Source organism: Penicillium canariense (genome assembly GCF_028826845.1).
Source record: "Penicillium canariense strain IBT 26290 chromosome Unknown utg000002l_segment0_segment0, whole genome shotgun sequence".
Lineage (NCBI taxonomy): Eukaryota > Fungi > Ascomycota > Eurotiomycetes > Eurotiales > Aspergillaceae > Penicillium > Penicillium canariense.
This window is the reverse complement of record NW_026622729.1, coordinates 3,319,002-3,339,215: the sequence shown is the minus strand read 5'-3', so window position 1 is coordinate 3,339,215 and position 20,214 is coordinate 3,319,002. Positions and strand designations below refer to the sequence as shown.

At 54.7% G+C, this 20,214-nt stretch overlaps 9 protein-coding genes across 9 annotated transcripts; 5 read left to right on the top strand and 4 right to left on the bottom strand.

The window, feature by feature from the left end:
• Window positions 1-958: 958 nt before the first annotated feature.
• Window positions 959-1,435, bottom strand: N7482_004404 (uncharacterized protein; the record flags this gene model as incomplete). Its single annotated transcript, XM_056686529.1, has 1 exon — window positions 959-1,435. The coding sequence occupies one exon, from the start codon at window positions 1,433-1,435 to the stop codon at window positions 959-961; it is 477 nt and encodes a 158-aa protein (XP_056545271.1).
• Window positions 1,436-2,346: 911 nt separating this feature from the next.
• Window positions 2,347-3,565, bottom strand: N7482_004403 (MBL fold metallo-hydrolase; the record flags this gene model as incomplete). The annotated part of the gene is made up of 2 exons (XM_056686528.1): window positions 2,347-2,750; window positions 2,803-3,565. The coding sequence occupies 2 exons, from the start codon at window positions 3,563-3,565 to the stop codon at window positions 2,347-2,349; spliced, it is 1,167 nt and encodes a 388-aa protein (XP_056545270.1).
• Window positions 3,566-4,032: 467 nt separating this feature from the next.
• On the top strand, window positions 4,033-5,385 carry N7482_004402 (NAD(P)/FAD-dependent oxidoreductase; the record flags this gene model as incomplete). The annotated part of the gene is made up of 1 exon (XM_056686527.1): window positions 4,033-5,385. The coding sequence occupies one exon, from the start codon at window positions 4,033-4,035 to the stop codon at window positions 5,383-5,385; it is 1,353 nt and encodes a 450-aa protein (XP_056545269.1).
• A 937-nt stretch (window positions 5,386-6,322) lies between these two features.
• Window positions 6,323-6,978, bottom strand: N7482_004401 (cytochrome b5-like heme/steroid binding domain-containing protein; the record flags this gene model as incomplete). Its single annotated transcript, XM_056686526.1, has 3 exons — window positions 6,323-6,490; window positions 6,550-6,676; window positions 6,860-6,978. The coding sequence occupies 3 exons, from the start codon at window positions 6,976-6,978 to the stop codon at window positions 6,323-6,325; spliced, it is 414 nt and encodes a 137-aa protein (XP_056545268.1).
• A 495-nt stretch (window positions 6,979-7,473) lies between these two features.
• N7482_004400 (uncharacterized protein) lies at window positions 7,474-8,230 on the top strand (the record flags this gene model as incomplete). The annotated part of the gene is made up of 2 exons (XM_056686525.1): window positions 7,474-7,775; window positions 7,963-8,230. The coding sequence occupies 2 exons, from the start codon at window positions 7,474-7,476 to the stop codon at window positions 8,228-8,230; spliced, it is 570 nt and encodes a 189-aa protein (XP_056545267.1).
• Window positions 8,231-8,872: 642 nt separating this feature from the next.
• N7482_004399 (putative ubiquitin C-terminal hydrolase) lies at window positions 8,873-12,306 on the bottom strand (the record flags this gene model as incomplete). Its single annotated transcript, XM_056686524.1, has 3 exons — window positions 8,873-11,713; window positions 11,826-12,026; window positions 12,085-12,306. 3 exons carry the CDS (start codon window positions 12,304-12,306, stop codon window positions 8,873-8,875), a joined length of 3,264 nt encoding a protein of 1,087 aa, XP_056545266.1.
• A 333-nt stretch (window positions 12,307-12,639) lies between these two features.
• Window positions 12,640-15,063, top strand: vps27 (ESCRT-0 subunit protein VPS27; the record flags this gene model as incomplete). The annotated part of the gene is made up of 5 exons (XM_056686523.1): window positions 12,640-12,707; window positions 12,817-12,949; window positions 13,017-13,298; window positions 13,380-14,157; window positions 14,216-15,063. The coding sequence occupies 5 exons, from the start codon at window positions 12,640-12,642 to the stop codon at window positions 15,061-15,063; spliced, it is 2,109 nt and encodes a 702-aa protein (XP_056545265.1).
• A 576-nt stretch (window positions 15,064-15,639) lies between these two features.
• N7482_004397 (uncharacterized protein) lies at window positions 15,640-17,535 on the top strand (the record flags this gene model as incomplete). Its single annotated transcript, XM_056686522.1, has 1 exon — window positions 15,640-17,535. One exon carries the CDS (start codon window positions 15,640-15,642, stop codon window positions 17,533-17,535), a length of 1,896 nt encoding a protein of 631 aa, XP_056545264.1.
• Window positions 17,536-18,135: 600 nt separating this feature from the next.
• Window positions 18,136-19,881, top strand: N7482_004396 (cytochrome P450; the record flags this gene model as incomplete). The annotated part of the gene is made up of 4 exons (XM_056686521.1): window positions 18,136-18,354; window positions 18,426-18,623; window positions 18,699-19,760; window positions 19,828-19,881. 4 exons carry the CDS (start codon window positions 18,136-18,138, stop codon window positions 19,879-19,881), a joined length of 1,533 nt encoding a protein of 510 aa, XP_056545263.1.
• Between the last annotated feature and the right edge of the window lie 333 nt (window positions 19,882-20,214).

Genomic DNA, 20,214 nt, shown 5'->3' with positions numbered 1-20,214 from the left:
GATTCTCCTGTTTTTTTTTTTGCGAACATATCCGTGAGGCGAAATGAACGACGTTGAGAATGAAGATCGACAGGACATATTTGCACCAGATATATACACCATTCCTGTTTTCTATTTCCTTTTCCCTGTCTGGCTGTGGGTGCGGGGAATCCTTGTGTTTACTTTTTTCTGACTTGTTTTTCTTTTTTTCTATTTCTTATATTACCATGGTATTTAGTGCTTCTCCCTTTCTTATACTAAAAGAATGGTTCTCTTCTCTTAACGGAATATCTATTTTTTTTTGGTTCTTGTTCGCATAGATCCAGGCCTGGGGAGACATTATTTTCTACCTGCCCTGTCCTAATGAAGCTAAAACCTATTAGAGGCTCGGAGGCCTTGCACCAAGCAACCATGAAAGACAGAACTCGAGATTCGCTAGTGAACCCTAGAACTGCCATCTTAGGTTTGAGACAGCCAGGGTTCATTCTCTATGGTCTCTCCCCGCAGAGTGCTGTCTAATTTTCTCTGATGCTGTCAGGCTCCGATAATCTCATCAAAATGACCCCTGTCTACATGTACTACATGTAGAAATGTAGACTGATCCCACAGGAGAATCTAAGTTCAGCCTTGGCGTCAATATAAGAGCGCGCCGTTGTCGCGGAGAAAAGGAGATACCCCTCTGTCGAATCCCCTGATGGTCCTCAGAGTCTTATATCTCTTCAATCTGATATAGGATTGTGTCTGAACAACATTTCCACCGTCCTAATCTTCGAGGGAGGATGCCGATTTCGATGTCCCCAGCTGTGCCCCCTCCGATCTATTTTACAGTGTACTCTCAGAACGGAAGTGTGGTTTCGCTTGAGCAGTTCTACATGCAAGGGAAACCGGCGACTCGTACCCAAAGGTAAGACTCTAGCCTCTTTCATGATGCGGATGTCGCCGATCCATTTGGAGCCCCAGCACGATGAACGCCCCGAAACTACCCGCCGTCATGAGAACCGGTCCCCAAAAAGCAGGAACAAACTGTCCCTTCAGCAGATACTGCCTCATAGCCCAATACCGGAAGAAACCCGTAGCCCAGCGACCACAGCCCCAGCAATTGGCAGAGCCGAGATGCAGAAACAGCATTCGCGAACATGGCCCGGTTGACTGTGCTTGGTGGAATGGTCGGGGTACTTGCACTCTTGCTTGCTTCCTTTGCGGGTTGGGGTGGGGCTTCTGGCTGCTGGGAGGGTACGCCGTGCCTATCAGGCGGGATGAATCCCCCGAGTCCCCGCGTCGAGGAGAGCACTCGATCGATGGCATCGAGTCGGTCCAATGCGAGGGCCATCGCTGCAAAGCCGAGGCCAGCTCGGGTCCATGACAGGAATGTGCGCTCGTTGGCGTGGTGGTCGCGCTGTTGAGAGCCCGTGTTGGGGATGCGCGCGGGCAGCAGGCGCCGGAAGAAGGCGGTCATGTCCCAAGAAATGATCGATGTTAGCAGCGGATGAGAGAATGAGAGAAAGAGCCACTCGGATCTACAGAAACTGTACGGAGTAGATCCTGGACAGCCAGTCACGGCGGGACTTCGGACTGGAAATGGGAGGGGGGGGGGGGAACGGCGGCTGTGGCCTTGGGCTTGTTGATGCCCGTAGATCTCTCCGTGTCTGCCGAACTATAAGCCAGCCCTGCCCCGGCCCCGAGGGGCCCTGGAACGCCGATTGATGTGGGGCTTACGCACTGGCCCCGATAGATCCATTCTTTTTCCTTTCTCCTCATATCCCTTGAGTTTGGCTCAAATCGCGGTAAAACCGAAGCGTTCCTGGCGGAGCTACGCCCATGACGTTTCATCACCCAGCAAATACGCTCCGGCCGCCGTTGATTGGCCGCGCAGGACCCACAGGCCTGCATGATCCCCTCGATCTCAGGGCCTGCATTTGGTATAAAAACAAGTCATCTGAAGCTCCGGAACTGCTCTATTCTTCTCCTTGAATTCTTCCGAGGCCGTACAAACATTTTGGCGACTTCCCGTATGACTCTCTCGGGCATAGGGGCGCGACTCGGACGAGAACGGGTCGCTCGGGCGAGAGATGGTTACTCGGGCGAGAGATGGATTGCACCATCGGGGCTATACAGTATTGTTACTGTCGCTCTTTCAGTGTCCAAATACAATCATAACGGGCCGCATGTGTGGGCTGGAGGTAAATTTGAGGTGAATTTGGCATGTTTGTATACTCGATAGAGCTATGAATGGTGCCAGTGCAACTTAAAACGAATTCGACAATAGGGAATGTAGACGTATGCAACAAGCCGAGCGATATAAACACCAGAACGCCAAATTGACCAGGCCAAAGAAAGCAGGATCGGTCTTCCTCGGCCGACCACCTCTTACCAGTTCAAACCGTTCAACTTCAAAGGTAACCGAAGCATCCGGTGTCCCGACTCCTCCCTCGGCAGCCGCCCAGCCCGGATGTTCATCTGCAGCGACGGATGAAGCAGCCTCGGCGCGTTCAAATGCCGATCTCGCTCCGTCCGCATCTTCACGAACTCTTCCTCGGTCACGACATCGCTCAGGTGCTTATTCTGCTCTTTCTGATCACGCACGCTCATCCAGGGTACGGGATCCCGGCCCTCGGGCGGGTAGTCGTGGCCCGGCCAGATCTTCACATGGTCATCGAGATCTAGCAGCTTGCGACCAGATTGAAAGAGGTGCGTTGCATCGCCGCCGGGAAAGTCGCAGCGTGCGGTGCCGATGTCTGCGTGGAAGAGGGAGTCGCCGCAAAAGACGTTGTCTGTGGGGGAGAGTGAATAAGGACCATCTGGGGGAGCGTGGCAGTGACTTACCTCCAACCTGATAACCTAAGTGGTCGGGGGTATGGCCGGGAAGATGGATTACTTTCGCGGTCAATTCGCCCACACGAAAGGTCTCGTCGTCTTCAAAGAGCTTGTCGAAGACACCGAGCCATTCATCCTTCGCTAGCCCGTACCGCTGGCTAAATAGCCTTTGTACTTGCGCGATGCGTTTGCCAATGCCAATGGGAGGCCGGAAGCCTTGTCTTTGCACGAGTTGCTTTTGGAGGTACGACGAAGCAGTCAAGTGGTCTGCATGGGCGTGTGTTTCGAGGATTCTCTCCACCCGGTACCCGTTTGCCTGGACAAGGGCGAGTAAGGCATCAGCGGAGCCGGTTGTGATGGTCTGTGTGGCTGCATCGTAGTCCAAGACCGGATCAATGATTACGGCAGTCCTTGTTGCTGGATCTGCGACGATGTACTGCCATGTGCCGGTCTTGGCTTCGAACACATGGTGGATCTTTGGTTCGTGTGTTGCGGTGACGTTGGTGCTGTATGGCGCGCGACCTGACCGCTTGCCTAGGTCCTGGTGGAGAGGATAGCCTGTGCAATGTGTTGAAACCGTTGAGTGCGGGCTGTAAGGAAATAGTGCTTTTCGAGGACCTTGAGTTCCGTATGTGGCCCTATTGCCTAGCGGGCCTCGTGGACTGGCGTGCTGGATACCCGGGATGAACGGCACGAACGCGATGCCTGGATTTAATTGCAGGCCCGCTACACCGGGCGGGCGACTTGAAATGTGGGCCCGAAGGGATTTCATGATTGATGAAGTCCCAAGTCCAAGACGATGAATGGGAACCAGACATACTTCCCAGAGGGCACGGGACCACGTATATATGAACAGCTGCGAAAGCAGGCATGGCTCGGGCTTTTTGCCCCCTGGTCGCCGATTGCCCGCGAGTCGCCGACTGATTACACTAATTACAATATGTGCCGGGTAGAGCATGAGACATCTTTTAAGCTTCCCAGTCATGTTCTGTAGCCCTTTTACTGTAGCGGGCTTAATCCCCGGACGTTGCCCTGTAGGCCGCAAGCAGTGGAGCCCGTAAGCGTGGCGTATCGTAAACTTACGGGGCGGTCGATCACGGCCGAGACGAGATGCTCATTCCACCTCATAATAGCTGGCTTCGACAATTCCTCTCTTTCTTCTTGATTTCAATCCAGTCAAATTCCCGACGTTCCATCGGAACAAAAACAAAGAAACATCCTAAAAAAAGCGAGTTTAGTATGTACGGCCGTCAAATATCATCGGCAGCCCGTGCGGCCGGCCGCACCGCGCACGCCATGCCAAGCATCCGAAACTTCGCAACAGCGTCGCCCGTCAACGCCGCAGGCCGCGCCCACAAGGTCGTCGTGGTCGGCGGCGGAACTGCCGGCATGGCGATCAGCCACCAGTTGCTACTGACCGGCAAGTTCACGCAGGACGAGATCGCGATCGTCGACCCGGCCGAGTGGCACCACTACCAACCAGGCTGGACGCTGGTGGGCGGCGGCCTCAAGACCAAGGAGGAGCTGCGGCGGCCAATGAAGGAGCTGGTCGACCCCAAGCTGAAGCTGTACAGCGACAGCGTCGCCACGTTCTCGCCGGAGAAGAACTTCGTCACGCTTGGCAACGGCGACAACCTCAGCTACGAGCAGCTGATTGTGGCGCCGGGGCTGGCCCTGAACTGGGGCGCCATCAAGGGCCTGCCGCAGGCGCTGGCCGACCCGGCCGCACCGGTGTCCTCCATCTACGGCTACGACTCCGTCAGCAAGGTGTTCGGCACGATCCAGAAGCTGGAGCAGGGCAACGCCATCTTCACCCAGCCCGCCGGCGCGATCAAGTGCGCCGGCGCCCCACAGAAGATCATGTGGCTGGCGCTGGACCACTGGAAGCGCGCCGGTCTGTACGATCCCGCCGACGTGGCCGGCTCCCCGATCAAGATCGACTTCGCAACCGGCATGCCGGTCATGTTCGGCGTGCCCAAGTACAACAAGGCGCTGACGGCCATGCAGCAGGAGCGCGGCGTGAACGCGCTCTTCCAGCACGACCTGGTTGCCGTGGACGGCAACACGGCCACCTTTGCGAGACCTGATGGCCAGGAGCAGGTCACCAAGCAGTTCGATCTGCTGCACGTCACGCCGAAGATGGGCGCGCCCGCGTTCGTGAAGAACAGCGCGCTTGCGAACGAGGCGGGCTTCGTTGACGTCGACGACGGCACTGCTCGCCACAAGAAGTTCGGCAACGTCTGGTCTGCGGGCGACGCCTCGTCCCTGCCTACGTCCAAGACGGCGGCCGCGGTGACCTCGCAGTCGCCGGTTATCGTGCGCAACCTGCTGCAGGCAATGGAGGGCAAGGAGCCCGATGCGATCTACGATGGGTACACGTCTTGCCCGCTGCTGACGGAGTATGGCAAGGTGCTGCTGGCCGAGTTCAAGTACGGTGGCGAGCCGAAGGAGACGTTCGGGGACTGGTTTGGCATCGACCAGGCGACGCCGCGCCGAGCGTTCTACCACCTGAAGAAGGACTTCTTCCCGTGGGTGTACTACAATGCTATGGTGAAGGGCAACTGGGCTGGACCTAAGGGGTGGATTAACTAGATACCTTCAGACTGGATTTGGATTATCATGTATTGTATGGAGTTTTTGGTAATAGACAAGTTATGTTGTTGTGGGATATAGACCCTACCGAAGATTTTGATCGGATTATTGTTTGATAGAATGGTGATTCCGGATAGAGTGGGGGGTTGATTTCAGCGTCGTCTTGCATCAAGCAAGGGCCGACTTGATATAGCCCCCTCTGCTGACCCGCCTGAACAGCGCATTCAACACCCGTATTTACTTTAAGAATCTTGCGCTATTCCACCCCGTATCTCATACTTCTGTCATATACTCGGAACCATCGAATAAAAAATATTCCATCTCGATCTATTAATATATGCGTCAAATCCAAAAGAACAGCATCTACCTCCCCCCTCCCTTACCCCACACTGAATCGTGCAGACCTTCCCCCACAACGGAAATCCACGCCTAAAACAGCAAAGAATCCCGCCCGGGCTAAATCGCAAGTGCGTAGTGCTTCCAGGCCCCTAGAAGCTTCCATATCTTACCGCCTCCAACGGGACCGTGGAGTCCAGACCGTCCCAGCCAAGCAAGGAGAACGAGATGGTTGCACCCAATCTAAAGCGACTGCAGAGAACGCAAGCCAGCGGGACAGCAGTTATCCATGGAAAACGAAAAATCAAAGAATCTGCCCCAATCACAGGTACAAAAAAAAAATAGTAGAAACCCCGGGAACCCGAAACAATTGGACCCTTGACGATAGCCCAGAGGAGTGTGACCCCACTCTCCTATCTCCCCATCCCGGCAGACTGTGCTCTGTTGGTCGCAGCGCTTCCCCTCACGGAGGTCTCTCGGCGGGAGTTTCTGTTGCCGGGACACTGTTCTCCAACTTTTTTTCTTTGCTCGTAAACACCTTCCCCCCCCCACTCACTCTCCTCAGCCCCAGTTGCGCACACCCCACTTGGGCGTGGGCAACTTACTGCTGCTGCTGCTGAGCCTGGAGGTAGTTGTAGGCACCGTATGCGATAGCACCACCGATGAGAATGACGGCGTAGAGGCCAACGCCGAAGTTGCCGGAAGAGGAAGAGGAGGAGGCGGACGAGGAGCCGGTGGAGGCCTGGGCTTTGGGGGCAGGATCGCCGGGCTGGAGCAGTGTAAGCCACAGCATGAGATGCAGAAAAGAAAATGATTGGACCATCTTACCATGCGCTTCACGGTGCCGACGAGCAGGCCATCGAGGATCTCGCGGGCCTCATCGGAGTGGCCGACGTCCTCGAAGGCCTCGGAGCCGTCCTGGCCACCGACGTCAAGGAGGACTTCCTCACCACCGCTGTGGAGGAGTTGTTAGCAATTTGGATTCTAGCAATGTTCACGAACATAGAAAGGCCCGGGAGGAGAGATCCGGCCCGGATCGGCCAGTTGGCACGAGGGTGTTGCGATAGGGGGGGACGCGGTGTCGCAGCGGCCGACCCGTATTGGCTCAAGCAACGGTTAGGGGGACAGAAACACGTACGGGTGCTCATCGACGAAGCTGGTGACATCGTAGACCTTGTCGTGGATGACCATGTACAGGTCCTTCTTGGTGTTGTGGGTGGTGACCTCCTGGAGGGTAAATTGCTTGGAATCCGACATGGTGATGGTGGGCTAGGAAGAAAGACCTAGAGCAGCGCCATTCGCAGGAAGAGTTAGCCAGGTGTCCCGGGTCCGCATGGGCAAGGCTTTCGAAGAAAGTGACGCCGCATCGATTTCACGCCACGTAGTCAGTGTCCGGCGGCGGGCAGAAGAGGGAAATCTCTCTGTCGGAGGCAGCGAAAAAAAGCCCGATAAGGAGTCCGACGGCCACAACACGGCCTTGGTGGAAAGGGAGGAACCGCAGGAGGGGATACTCACAGGGGAAAAAAAGAGACAGAGCACGAGACGTATGTGCAAGAATGAATGCTAGCACGGACGGAAGAGACGAGGAGAAAGAGGGAAGAGGGTTGAGCGTTGAGTTGACATGTACCTGGACGGGGCCTTGCGACTGGGGCCGCGACGGCAGAAGGCGGTCACTCCGCCCAAGCGGGTCGAAGCTGGGACGTGGATTACTAACCGGGCGGACCCGACTCAACCTCCTTTCCCCTGCCGTGAATGCCACCCGGTGAGGCGACTAGAACCCGGTACCCGGGGCCATGGACGATGGGCGAGGGGCTTGGGTTATCTGCTGGCTTGACTGGCTCGCTGGCGCAGACCTGGCCCCGGCAGAATGCCCCCAGTGCACACGACGAGCCAAGTCAATATGATCCGATGCCCGGGCCTATCAGCGTCTGCTTATTGGCCTCGCATATGAAGCAGACGAGGAGTTGGCCTCCCCTTGCCTCCGCCCTCTGGCCCGCATCTGCTGCCACAGGGGCACGAGGGTGTGAAAAGGATGCGCATATGGATAGTGCATAGTGAGTGGCTTGAGAGGCAGGCTGCCATAGCGTAATTCGAAGGAATCCGAGTGCATAGATCAGCCTCACAATCCTCAGGAATCCTATCCTTACTTCCTATGTTCTACTGTATCTCTGACCAATGCCGACTTTCGGAATCCGGCCCTCGTGTCGGGAGATGACCTGCCCCTCTGCGGCACTCTCGCAGTGATACATGCTGGTTCCTTCAAGTGCCAGCCTTCACAGCCCATCCCCTACCCTCGGTCCACCGTGGCTCGGGTAATGCCCCCGGGACCCGCTATGGACTCCGTACCCTTCAGGCCATCCCACGGACTCCGCATGCCAACTCCCTCGCGCTTCTGTGGTTCCATTGTACAGAGTACACGCCCCGCCCGTGGATTTTGGCCTGGAATCTCACCCTCGCCAATCTGCCCGTCTTCCGCATAAACCCCCCTGATCCCTCATCCGACGCATAATTTTGTCTGATCGCGGATGCTATACTCCGTCCACTCCTGAGTTACACATTACTGCAACCGGTGCCGGATAATTATACGTAGCTTCCCTAGGGCCATAGACCCAAGTCCGCTAAATCTTTATGGACCTGTCCCCTTATTGCATTCTTCACCGTCTTTTTGTGCATCCGTGAAGTTCGGACGACCCGCTCGGTCTGTGTAACCATTTCTCACGGTCGTTCCATCGCAACAACTGTGCGATTTAATTATCAATCGGCAGTGGAGTCTACGTCAAACGCATAAAGCTAGCCCCATCTGCATAAATCCATCGATCCCACTATACTACTCTAGTAAGGCATGTGAAGCGAACGAGGCACTTTACTGAGACATTAGTCAGGACGTAGAGAGACATCGATGTTGGCACTTCTGGCCGCGGGTCATAGACCAGAGGGCACGATGCATTTCAGCACGACCCGAATGCGAGTACATACAGATATGTCCCAGGACGACGCCCCAGCGCCATCTCTATCCAATCGTGACTATCGTGACATGCAAAACAAGGAGAAGAGACCAAAGGGTCCCAAAGACGAATAAACAGGATCCCCAAAAGGGAGCATGGGAAGGGGAAATGTCGGGACAGAAAAGGCCGAGGCTAAAACAGAACGCTCATTTCGCTGGAACTCGCTCATAAAAAACAATGTACGCTTGCTCATTCTGCAACCGCTCGCGCCCCCGGAGGTCCCGCGGGTTGAAATCCGTCGTTCGCTCGTCATCAAACTTGCGCCAGCACTGCCGCTCCGCGTCGCGCACCAGCGAGATATAATGCCCGCTGCTCATGGAAGATCCGATGTGCCGCAGCACGCCGAAGGCATCGTACGTGAACGGGGGCGTGGTGGCACCCATGATGGTGGGGGCGCTGGACTCGGGCGGCGGGCCGGAGGTCGGGTAGGGAACGACGAAGTCATCCATGCGGAGCCCGTGGAGCGGGAATTCAATCGGGGTGTGGATCTTGCGCGCGCTTTGCGTCTTGGACGCGGAGAAGCGCTTGAAGTGGACGACGAGGATCTGCGGGGCCCGCGTGATGATAATCTGCTTCGTGGCAATGCGGTTGCACTTGCAGTACGGGCATTTCCAGACTTCCTCGCCGCTCAGCATCTCCTCGTGGCAGTAGCTCTGGAGACATTGGTAGATGTCGCCAGTACCCGTGGGTGGGATCTCGACACTGATGCTGTAGAACGCTTCGTAGGTGGTGGAGGTCTGGCGGCATGTGGTGCATTTCAGCCGGCTGGCGTGCTGTCCAGCAAACAGCGATGAGATGAAAGACTCTTCCCGGTGGCAGTAGCGGTTCCATTCGATTTCGGACACCTTCTGGACAGGCATCCGCTCGCGCTGCATTTCCTGGGAGAAAGTCAAGGGCCGCAGGGGATTGCGCTGCCAGTTGATGTTAAGATCTTCGTGTAGACAGTCCACAACAAAATCGAAAAATTCCTTCGCATCCTGTTGTCGATCGATAGCCCATTCCCGATTCAAGCGACCGCAGAAGTTGCGGAACGAGGTCGGCATGATAACTTCCACGTCGCCCTTCCAAAGGGAGCGAATCAGATTAGCAAATAGCCCAGGCATCACGCCTTGTGAGCCCTTCCAATTCTTTTGTACCCAGTATCGGAACCGATCGTCGATGAAGAACTTGCTCATCATGACAGTCGCACTGAGACATTGGATAGTCGAATTCATGTAACATGTCACTCCGAAATTATGCAGTCCCGTTCGAGGAAGCTTAAGGCGGTTAAGGTACGAGTTCGAGGTGTACAAGGCAGCACGATTCGCTGAGTTCTGTCGCTCTAGGTGGGGCTGGGTATGTCGACCATCGGAAACACCGCTATAGCTGGGGCGAGGAACTGCAGGAGGTGGTCGTGAGGGAGCCACGGGGGTAGAAGCAGCGTAGTTGGGGGCAGGAGGTGGCCGAGCCTCCGCATGCATCATAGACTGTTGGACGTGATGCGGCTCCGGGAAGCGGCGCAAAAAGGCTTCGTAAGAATGCACAAATGGAGTCGGAGGCTCCGGTTGGTCCTCCTCCTGTGGCTCTTCCGTCAAAGATTCCTCTTCGAGATAGTGGCTCGTGTCAATTTCTTCATTCTTTGACCTCTCCAACCACGCAGAGAGCTCCTCCGAATTCAGCGGCGTGAACTCGCGCAATCTCCTCTTGCGGACTTCCAGGCTGGAATTGGCACTCGCCATGGTGGGAACCCGGCCAAGCGGCCGACCAGGCCTAGGAGCAGGCCTCTTAGTCTGCAGTGATCCCATGATTGCTGCAGTCGAAGAGGTAGCAAGTGATTGCTGCCCAAGAAGATCGATCCATGCATCCAATCCACCAATGAGCAGAGCTGGCGGCCGTCCAGCTTTCAATGGCTTATACTCGTTGAATTCATATAGGGTATCGTGAAGAGCGCGCAAGTGCGGTGCCGATGTTCCCACAGGAGAACCCGCGAGATAGCTCACCGAGGCCGTTTGTTGATCATAATAGACCACAACATCGAATTCGTTGCGCCGCTCGAACAAAGTCTGCTCATGCTCAGGAGACACCACGAGACGTTCCTCGAGCTCCTCGGCAGACATATTCTCCTTCAGGATAACCGGTTCAATGCAAATGATCGACTTGGCGTAGATATGACCATCGTCATACTGACTCCGGGCCCGAACGTCTATCAATAAGACATTGAACTTTCGCAAGAAATCCATCAAACTCTGAACTGTAATGTAAGTGCTGTAGGGCAATTCGGGAGAGTTGCTCCGTGTTTCGCCGGCAGAATTGACTCCATTCGGGGTTCGCGATCTGTATGGATTATCCTCGACGCCGCGACTAGGACTGCCACGAGGGGAGTCGGTGAATTGTGAATATCGCTGGTTAAACGATCGTGTACTCTCGGTCGAGGTTCGTGGAGGATTGGGCGGCAGTTGCGAGGGTACTGTGTAGATCGGACTATAGGCCGGGTCGGGGGCACGAGGCATAAAAGTTTTAAGCGGGAGCTTCGGGGGAACAGAAGGGACATGGCTAGAGGCTCCCATACTGCGAGGCCCCAGAGGGCGCTTTGACGGCGATCCATAAGGGGTACCATAGCTTGTCGCTGGGGTATCATCAGTGTAGGCAGAGAACTGGCCAGCAGATCCCGGAATGGATTGTCCGGTGGATGTTGCCGCGCTCGATATGGACTCATCACGAGCCTGCGAGGATTTTAGTCGCGCAAAACGCTGTGCGAGCATGTCCTCTGCAGGATTCGAGAACCGCTTTGGCTGTGCCTGAGGGTCAGGTATCCGCTGGAACTGAGTTGGACTCGGCATTCTCAGGGAGTTGCTCGGGGGCGCGCTATACTCACGGCCCCTCTGAGGGCTCGAGGCTGACAGAGAGGTAGAGGCGAGGAACCCCGTCGGCTGTGCATTGCTGTTCAAGTTGTCTTCAATGATTTCCCTCTTGATCGCATCCATCGTTGCTTGCTTGGTTCGTACCGCCTATGTTCAAATAGTGGGGTTAACTTTCGTACATGTGATCTGGTAGATACTGCCAGACACGCATTGCCAAGTGCGAATATGGGACCAAATCCGCTGGTTTGAAAGAGCTTACCATCATCAGAGCCGCAAACTCCTTGTACAATTCAGGGCTTTGGGTTTGGATATTCCGATAATCAGCGTGATGAGGGATGAGGTTGACGGTGATCTCCGAGGCGCGCAAGTACTGTACATAGGCCTTATCAGAATCGTCACCGTCCGCAAGGATCTTTGCTTGTTCGAAAGCCTCGGCAGCGGCTCGTAGTAGGACGTCGATCTAGGAAGTCTCATATGAGCCAGGTGTCATCCGCGCGATGGTCTTGATCCATACTAACCGGCGTGCTCTCATCCACCTTCAACAAAGCGGCCTGATCCTGCAGATCCTTGATATTGGGGAATCTGGGTGGTGATACTGGCAGGGTGCCATTCTGTTCTGAGCCTGATCTGCTGACCTGGCCGTTGGAATGCATGTTTGCCCCCACCGAGTAAGGACGCAGGCCGTCCTTCCACGGTGGTATGTCTGGTGGAGATGGTAAAGCCGCCGCATCAGGGGGCATGGTCGAGGCAGCGAGCGTAGGATAGGATCTTAGCGCATGGTTTGGGAGTCGAATGAAAGTGGAAGGCGACACTCAAGGCACCAACAATAACGAGAGGATGAACGCAAGTCCAGCGATCCAGGAACCACAGCGGATCTGGGGTACAAGTGGGTGACAATACGCTTCTCACCGCCCCGCGCCTATGACGCCAGGGAGCTTAGTCACTACGATGGCGGGCTGCCTGGAGCTCCATCTCATCCTTGATTCACTCTGCGCGCTCTTGCTTTGCCCGTGCCATACCTTTCTCTTTGAAGATCGCGCGCGTTCATTGCGTGCTGCTTTCACCTCTTCATCATGGCCAGCTGGTTCTCTTCAACGTCGCCGCTCGATGAGCAGATCGAGCGGGCGACCGCTTCCTCGCTGTACGTTGTCTGTCACCCATCGATCGGCACCTGCTGCCTAATAGATTTTGGACGCCGATCTGCGGCTTGTCTGGACTTGCTAAAGATGGAGGACTGACCGAATCTATAGGGAGGACATTGCCCTCAATCTGGAGATCTCTGATATGGTCCGATCGAAGAGCGTCCAGCCCAAAGATGCCATGCGGTCCTTAAAGCGTCGATTAGAGAACCGGAATCCCAATATTCAGCTAGCAACATTGAAGGTTTGTGCTTGGTATTTTCTGGACCAACATTGAATCATTCATGCTGATAAATCCACTTATCTCCTAGTTGACCGATACATGTGTCAAGAACGGAGGCACCCACTTCCTGGCCGAGATCGCATCCCGTGAATTTATGGACAATCTGGTGTCGCTATTGAAGTCTGAAGGTGCCCCGTTGAATCCGGATGTTCAGCGCAAGGTCTTGGAGCTCATTCAGAATTGGGCCATGGCTGCTCAAGGTCGGATGGATCTGATGTACGTGGGGGAAACCTATCGCAAGCTGCAAAACGAAGGATTTCAGTTCCCGCCGAAGACAGTGATGAGCGGTACTATGTTGGAAAGCAATGCAGTAAGTTTGGCGCGTCCCGACTTCTGTTCGTGAAGGCGAGAGAAGCGACAAAGAGAGAGTGAGGCTAATACCCCTCCTTAGCCACCAGAGTGGATTGATTCAGATGTCTGCATGCGATGCCGCACCGCCTTTAGCTTCATGAACAGGAAGCACCACTGTCGAAACTGTGGCAATGTCTTCGACCAACAATGTTCCAGCAAAACCCTCCCTCTTCCGCATCTCGGCATCCTTCAGCCTGTTAGAGTCGACGATGGGTGTTATACCAAACTGACCTCAAAGCCATTTACGTCGGCCGGTCTCTCAGATCGCTCTGCGTTCAAGAATAGCTCTATCACCAAGTCCGGCTCTATAGAGCCTCGGAGTGCCAAAGCAGACACTAGCTTCGATGATGACCTTCGCCGGGCGTTGCAGATGAGTCTCGAGGAAGCAGAAGGAAGAGGTCCGACCGGATTTGTGCCACAGACCGGCAATGTTCATGAACAAGCGAAGCCGACCCCGGCTCCTGGTCCTGCGAATGTCGAGGAGGAAGATGCCGACCTCAAGGCTGCAATTGAAGCCTCCCTCCGGGATATGGAAGAACACAAGCAGAAGCACGCGGCTGCATTGAAGAGCAATGTCCCGCCGACTGCCACTTTCCACGATTCATCCAGCACTCCAACTACATTGCCGAAGAACCCGTACGAGCTCAGCGCTGTGGAGGCGGAGAACATCCACCTCTTTTCTACTCTGGTCGATCGACTTCAGCACCAGCCCCCAGGAACCATCCTTAGGGAACCCCAAATTCAGGAGCTTTATGAGAGTATCGGCGCGCTTCGGCCTAAATTGGCCCGGAGCTATGGAGAGACTATGAGCAAGCACGGTAAGTCGAGACTTCGGGACCCGCTCATACTTTGGCTTGGCAAAGCTAACCATACTAGATACACTCCTTGATCTTCATTCTAAGCTATCAACAGTTGTCCGTTATTATGATAGAATGCTAGAGGAGCGACTATCCAGTGCCTATTCTCAGCAGACACTTGGCTATGGAGCAGTTCCAGGTGCTCCTCAGTACCCGAGTATATCCGGTGTGCCATCACAAGCACTCGATGCGAAGTCTGGCGCTGAAAACTATTACTATGCGAACACATCCGACACTCCTCGTGCATCGACATATGCCTCCCAGCAAATTCATAGCAATGGCCATGATGCACCTCCTAGTGGAGTCACAAGCCCCGCCTACCAACAACAGGCACACCTTGCCTCCCCGGCCGGAGAGCCATACAATAATAACTGGGGCCAGAATCCGTATCCCTCCTTGGGATCACCTCCGCCGCAGAGCAATGCCATCCCCAATAACCATGTTGCTCCCGGCGCGGGTGGTGTACCTCAGTACTACGCGCCTCAGCCCGGGCAGGATCTCTCCCAACCGCAATTCTCCGAACCCGCATACCACCCTCCCTCAACTGTGCGTCGGGATTCGCAGTATCAGGCGAATGCACCGCCTATTGGTCTAGTCCCTAGTGCTCCTGAACCGCACTCGCCGACGCATGTGCAATCGCCTACCTACTCGACTGTGCCTCCAGCTGGTCCTGCGCTTCACCAGCAGCCGACTGGGCCGCCGCCTCAATCCTACTATTATCAGCCACAGCAGCCCAACACAGTACCGTCGGGGTATCCGCCAATGGCTGCAGGCCAACCGGACGCATACCCGGATGCCAGCCAAGGGCAAGTCCCCGCATCTCACCAACCAACCCGACCGGTGGAAGAAAGCTTGATTGAGCTGTAGTGTAGTTGCATTTCTCCAACGGCGTTCGATCTGCCCCTTTTTCTATTTTTGGCCGCCTGTGTACTTGATGATACCTGAGTCTCTTTTTTTCTGCAGAATGTATCTACTATACTGCTAGTGCTAGAGTAATTGCTTACGATAGCTTCAACGCGGGCCTCCTGGTTGCAAGTTTGTAAACGCAAACTCAAAACTTCCCCACACGGACCGGGTGAGTGAGAGCCCGTACCGTAATATTACCCGACTCGGAATATTACCCGACTCGGCCCCAATCGCCGGAGACAGCGAGATCGACTTACACTTCCATCCTCCTCCGTCCCTCTCCGTCCAGCTTCCCCAGCTCTTCCAAGTGTCTTCTCGGTCCCCAATCTTCACCTCATCGCCGACGGTTGTTTCTGCAACCTCTGGGCTCGAGCGGGGCGGTGTGAACGCCTCCCTGCATTCGAACTATTGCGTTCTTGTTGCTTTTTCGCCTGCACGTCCCAGCTGCCGTGATACCTGCTCTCTGCCTCGGCCAATCCCCTTCCATGCCCCCGGTACATCGCTGATTTACCCGTTCTTTGGGGAGCTTTTGCCGCCATGCCGACCAACACCTCCTCCCCTGTCAAGCGCCCCGGTCTGGGCCGCCGCGCTGTATCCTCACATGCGGTTATCACGCGGACCAGCGCCAACCCCAGCGAGCTGTCGCAGTCTCATTCCTCCAAGACCACCGTGCAACATAAGCCGTTCCGTGCCCACGTCGTGGGTGGTGGACGCAATCACCACCGCAACCCCTCATTCGGAAAGAACCTGAACAAACTCCAGCGCTTCCAACTGGGCCCCGAGACCACTGGCCGACACCATCAGCGTAAAAAGTCAGCTCCCGCCACTCCTATCGGCAGTCCCAAGGGCCACACACATGTGCGCTGGGACGGTGCCGTGGACGATCACCCGAAGGACCATTCGATGAAGAGGAACTACTCCACACCTGTGTTACGACGGAATACATCGGCCATAGGGAAGAAAGCGTTGGTCACCGAACGGCCGCACTCCCACGCGGGAAAGAAGAAATCAGTTGGGTTTGAATTGGGTGACGATGAGAACGACGACGCGGAGTGGGAAGATACCACGCAATCACCTGAAAGTACGCGGCGCAACTCGGTTGTACCCTCCAACCAAAGCGCGGAGAACAATCAGGTCCTGGTTGATCCCCTTACATTTGTGAAACGTCCCTACCCGCAAATGCCACGCGCCACCAGTCTGCCTGATTCTATTACGAAAAGATTTGGACGCGAAGACGCTGAACAGGAGTACGACGACGACGAGGACGACGACGAGGTGGAGGACAACTCAGACGAGACACAAGTCCCCAACTACCAGGGTGAACAAGGTGATATCGCTACTCGCCTCCTGAGCCCCTCGCACTCCGCCAAGGCACCGCCTGCCATGTCTTCCATTTCCGCGATGGCTAAACCATCGGATTCCACGTCGCGCAATGCCTCGTTCAGCCTGACGGGCGCCCAGGACGGTGCTCAACGCACTTTCTCTACCTCTAATCTCGGGCTGGCCCAGATACCCGGCAGTCAACCTCAAGCTACTTCATCCTCAATGGAAGGTGGGGTCTCAAGATTCATCATGAGCAACAAGGCCGGGGTTCAGTCATCTTCACGAACAGACTCAGATCCGAACACCCCATCCTCGTTCCTCCCCCACTACCATCCGCAAACACCCCCATCTCCCAACCGTAGCAGTGGCAAATCTACGGCGTCTCCGGCTCGGCCTCGAGGTGCAGATCTACCCTCGCGAACCCAGCAGAAGCTTTGGCTTCAACGCACGGCTACTCTGAATAACTCCCCGCCCGACTCGCATGGCGTGTCCTCGACTGCGTCACCGTCGACTATCGATCCTGCCTTCATTGCCGGCGGCCACTCACGTGCTGGCTCGAACACCTTTGATGGAGGAAGAGGCATGAATGGCGGCGGTCGGGTCGGAGTGCCGGGTCACGATACCGAAGCGCGCCATGTTCGCAAGGCCTACGAGAAGACCTCGCTGGAATTAATGGTGGCACGTCGTTTCCAGTCCCCTACGGCTGACAGCTTCCACCGACTACGTGCTGTGGCCCGAGCATCCAAAGCCCGCGCGGTTAGCGCCGAGCAAGCGTCAGCGATGGGCAGGCCAGTTAAGTCCGCGCCATCATTACCTCTTCTCCAACAAGAAAGTCGCCCCAGTCGGCTGGGCTCGAGCTCCGAGTCGAAGTCGCAGTTGCCTGATCCCCACTCCTCGGTTTCCGAAGACCCAATTACTCACAGCGAATCCGCCGACACTGCCCAGGCAGCTAAATCCCCCCACCCATCCCACCGCATTCTATCTACCTCCGACGAAGCCGCACATGGCTTGACCGGCGACCATTCTTCGGATGACTTCCCGGCCGTGAACGAGACCGATATGATGCTTCGCCGTATGTGGGAGACTCGCGAAGTGGCCACTTCTGGCTGACTATGATTTTCCATTGCCTCCTGCGTTTACGTTTATGACTTTACCATTTGTTGTGCAATTCCCCGGCGCTGGTGGCATCTTTACTTTCTGATCAGACTGAACATGGTTTTCCTGATCTTCCTTCCGTGTGTGCATGGACATAGCTATCTTTCTAGAGATTCATATGCTAATTTAATCTCAAACTTACAAAAGAATTGTTTGTAGTAATTCTAGCCACATGCCGTTATATCTTTTTGATCTATGGAGGGATGATTATTTGCTCTTTGCTTTTTCGCTGAAGTTTATGCTCGGGGCCGCCTGGAATCCAGATATCTGAAAAGACCGAGTGAACCACGACAACGATCAAATAAAAGTGGATGAACTGGAATGCTCTTCAACCTATTGGGCCTACGCCTATTGGGCAGAGCCCATGAGGACTATCCATTAAACTATTTGGTTGCGCTCGGTACTCAGCCGGCAGCGCGGCCTTCCGGGGGATCGACCATGGCGTGACCCCCAGCCCTCAGATGATTAATACTCGCTTTCTGATTGACCCTTTTGTTCAACTATACTCTTCGGTTATTGACTTCCATCAAACACCACAAGAATCATTGGAACACTATGGATTTATTAGCTCAGCTGGTCATCGGCCAAATCCTGAGAATCTCAGGTTATGGTATTGCACTTGTCTTGACCTCGGTCGTCCTCAATGTCGTCAATCAGCTGTTTTTCTACAACAAAAATGAGCCCCCTGTGGTATTTCATTGGTTTCCCATCGTGGGCAGTACGATTAGCTATGGCATGGATCCCTACCGGTTCTTCTTCTCGTGTCGACAGAAGGTATGTTCATGTCTGAGGAAACTCACTAGTACCCGGCAGAGGGAGGATTCGAAGTACTGATGTCAATCTAGCACGGTGACATCTTTACCTTCATACTGCTGGGCAAGAAGACCACGGTCTACCTTGGTACAGATGGTAATGAATTTATCCTGAACGGGAAGCTGAAGGACGTTAATGCCGAAGAGGTTTACGGGAAGCTGACCACGCCCGTCTTCGGATCGGATGTTGTCTATGATTGTCCGAATTCTAAGCTCATAGAGCAGAAGAAGGTATTCATTTATTTACCCCCAACAGTCTCCTGTCCGAGATATGTGGAATTACTCTAATCCATATTTTCCTACCAGTTCATCAAGTTCGGCCTCAGCCAAGAAGCCCTAGAGTCCTACGTACCCCTGATCGAAGAAGAAGTCAATCAATACATCAAAAAGTCCGGCAAATTCAAAGGTAAATCCGGAACGATTGACCTTGGTGCCGTAATGGCAGAGATCACCATCTTCACAGCCGGTCGCACCCTTCAGGGCGACGAAGTTCGTGCAAAGCTTACCTCGGAGTTTGCCGACCTCTACCACGACCTGGACCTGGGCTTCTCGCCTATCAACTTCATGCTTCCTTGGGCGCCGCTCCCGCATAACCGCAAGCGAGATCTGGCTCATGCTCGCATGCGCGAGATTTATCTGGATATCATCCACAAGAGACGCATGGCGAGTACATCCGATCAATCCCAAGCTAAGGATATGATCGGGAACCTGATGCGCTGCGTATACCGTGATGGAACCCCTATTCCAGACAAGGAGATTGCGCACATGATGATTACTTTGCTTATGGCCGGACAGCACTCGTCGTCTGCGATCAGCTGCTGGATCATGCACCGTCTCGCCTCCGAGCCTGAGATGACAGAGAAACTATACAACGAGCAGACCGGCGCTTTGGGTGCGGGTCTCCCTCCTCTCAAGCACAGTGATCTTGATAAACTGCCATTGCTCCACAACGTCATCAAAGAGACGCTGCGTATCCACTCGTCCATCCATACCCTCATGCGCAAGGTCAAGAACCCGATGCCTATTCCTGGAACATCTTACGTTGTGCCAACCACGCACAACCTTCTCTCATCACCAGGTGTAACAGCCCGTGATGAGCGCTACTTTCGTAACGCCATGACTTGGGATCCGCACCGGTGGGAGACTCGCATGGAAGCTGAGGACGAGACAGATACCGTGGATTATGGATATGGCGCTGTGTCAAAGGGCACGCGTAGTCCCTATTTACCCTTTGGCGCGGGAAGACACCGTTGCATTGGCGAGAAGTTTGCCTATCTGAACCTCGATATCATTGTTGCGACGCTTGTACGAAACTTCCGATTTTACAACCCGGAGGATCGGGAGGGTGTGCCAGAGACAGATTACTCGGTATGATATCAAGATGATTAGCTCCAAGGCTTGTGTGAATTATACTAACCGCTCGTGTCTTTCATAGTCTCTTTTTTCACGACCAATGCCGCACGCGACGGTTCGGTGGGAACGTCGATAAGTGTCCTGTACGGTCAAGCTAAGATTTTTGCTTTCTCTGAATACGTCCGATCAAAAACAATTACTACCGCAATAATATAACTGTTCATTTGATAAATCTGGGAATTTTGTGTGCCCTGACTCAGATCCATATCTCTGATAGCCTCATGTCGAAGACATTTTGTACCGGCGGAAAAGGAGAAGGGCATATCATCCGATATTGTGAAAATTTGCCTTGACATCCTTCGAAGCCTGGCGTGTGACTGGTTGTGGAAAGTGGCGGAGTGCTATTAGGGGGCTAAAAGTTCACTTGCCTTGAATTTCATGGAGAACAAGGGCCAACCCGGGTTTATTG